Here is a 2,051-nt window from a genome sequence, read left to right on the forward strand (position 1 = left end):
AAAGTGTAAGAAGAAAGTTTATTCCAAAGCAATTAGAATCTTGGTCCTTTTCCATCATTATTTAAATTTACGGTTCCGAATTACGAATAAACTTGTATTTTCGTCCTTATCACTAATTTTCTCTTAAAGATCTGAAACACAACAGGCATTATTTCGGGCAGAAAGTGAATTGTAAGTGCTTTTTTTTTTTTTTTAATGATGGAACTTTAAGTGTTACTATCTCTGGTTTTGATGGTTCCCAACTTCAAAAAAATTTTTACACGTCGTTGAAAAACTACCGTGTTATTTAGCACCACCGGAAAAATATTTAGTAGATTTTAATTTTATAGATATTTATTTGTGTAGAAGTGTTATTATTAAAATAATTATATCGTGTTGCTCTTCGACCCGTGTAAAAAAAATTATATATTGATCTGATTTCGTGAGAGAAAATCGAAGTAGCAATGCCAAATCCATGTTAGAATTTAATCTTGCTAAAATATAAGTCATACTATTTAAAATGAGAACTGCTAGAGATATGCCCGTGTCGTTTAGACATGTGCTGCCCATTTTCCCTCTCGATAAAAAAATGACAATGATCGTTACATCACGAAAAATAAGAGATATATAATAAATAACTATTCAGTCATGCAATCTAAACAGCTGCGAAGAAAACCCAATAAAAATCTCCTGGATAATAAATTGATAAATTAGAAACAATTATTTTTATTAGAACAACTTTCAGATAACAAACATCAAATACACTGAAAGCTTTTGGAAGAATTAGATAAGCAATAATCTATTCCCTCCATTAAAGCAATAACAATCAATCAGTGAACCAGATTGAAGAAAGCATACAAACAATAATAATCATGTTGTTGGTGAATATTTAATTTAATTAAAAGCACTGGAAGCCAGAGTTTTTCATTCCACAGTTGTTGAGAATGACATTAAGAGCAATGGGAATGTTGAGGTTGAGGCCAAGAACATTAGCCTTAAGGGCAGTGCAAAGGCAAGCGGCAACTTCGAGATCAGCCAAACCTTTAATGAGACTGCAACATGGGAGTGTTGGTGGGGATCCAATCTTAACATTCACCAAATTCAACACATTGGCGCACACTCCCAACTTGAGAGCATCAATGGGACAATGAGCCCCTGAAGATGGCACGTAGGTGGAGCTCACCATTGTGAAGAAAAGAAGGTTGAGAGAGAGGAGAAAGGCAAGGGACTTGGAAGCCATTTTTTATCACAAAAGAATCAAGAGCTTTTAATTTAACTCCTTGATGATGCCTTTGTGAATTGGTTTTTGTTTGTGAAGATGAAGAGGCATAGGGAGGTGTATTTATAGGTGAGATTGTAGTGTATTAATTAATGTGCTTAACGATTTATTAATGGAAATGAGTTGTGATTTTGTTTTAAAAAATAGAGTTGAAAGTAATTGTGAGATGAATTGAAAGAAAGAGATTTAATTAATGTGTTGTATAAATAGGATAAGAGATAATCAATGTAAAATAAATTTAAAATGCACCAGTTATTTGAACAATACCATTTTATTTTCTCAAAGTCATTTAAAATATTTAGGGATAATTAAAAATGTCCCCGTAAGAAATTAACTCTTTTTTAATCATATGTGCATTTCAAAGTTTTGTATTTGTATGTTGTTGGGAATGTGAGTAATTAATTTTTTATTTGGGAACCATATGTATTTTTCCAGAATTTTAAAAACTCTATTTTCAAAATACCTTTAATTAAATTATAATCCTTATTTAAGCTAACATTTTAAAAAATAATTATAAACATTATTTTAAATTTTTGGAAAAAATCTTGTATTAAAAGCAGTTTTATATATAGAACCAGAAAAAGTAGTGTATGCATAAACACATTAAGATATTTGTTGAAGGGTGCAAGCACGCATAACAACGTAAAATTATGTTGCATCCGTTATTATATGATTATGAGTTAGGAGTGTCATGTGAAGTCCCCGAACTTTTATTTTTATTCAAAGTAAACCGGATATCATGGAGGATTACTGTCAACAAAAGCCGGCACAATAACATGAGGTATGATTATGA

General features: G+C 30.9%; 1 protein-coding gene across 1 annotated transcript; it reads right to left on the reverse strand.

The window, feature by feature from the left end:
* Positions 1–867: 867 nt before the first annotated feature.
* Positions 868–1,219, reverse strand: LOC114756359 (14 kDa proline-rich protein DC2.15-like). The gene has a single exon (XM_028945301.1). The coding sequence runs from the start codon at positions 1,217–1,219 to the stop codon at positions 878–880; it is 342 nt and encodes a 113-aa protein (XP_028801134.1). The 3' UTR covers positions 868–877.
* Between the last annotated feature and the right edge of the window lie 832 nt (positions 1,220–2,051).

This window comes from Neltuma alba, unplaced genomic scaffold, assembly GCF_004799145.2.
Source record: "Neltuma alba isolate B1F8T4 unplaced genomic scaffold, ASM479914v2 tig00010389_pilon, whole genome shotgun sequence".
In the NCBI taxonomy this organism is placed as follows: domain Eukaryota; kingdom Viridiplantae; phylum Streptophyta; class Magnoliopsida; order Fabales; family Fabaceae; genus Neltuma; species Neltuma alba.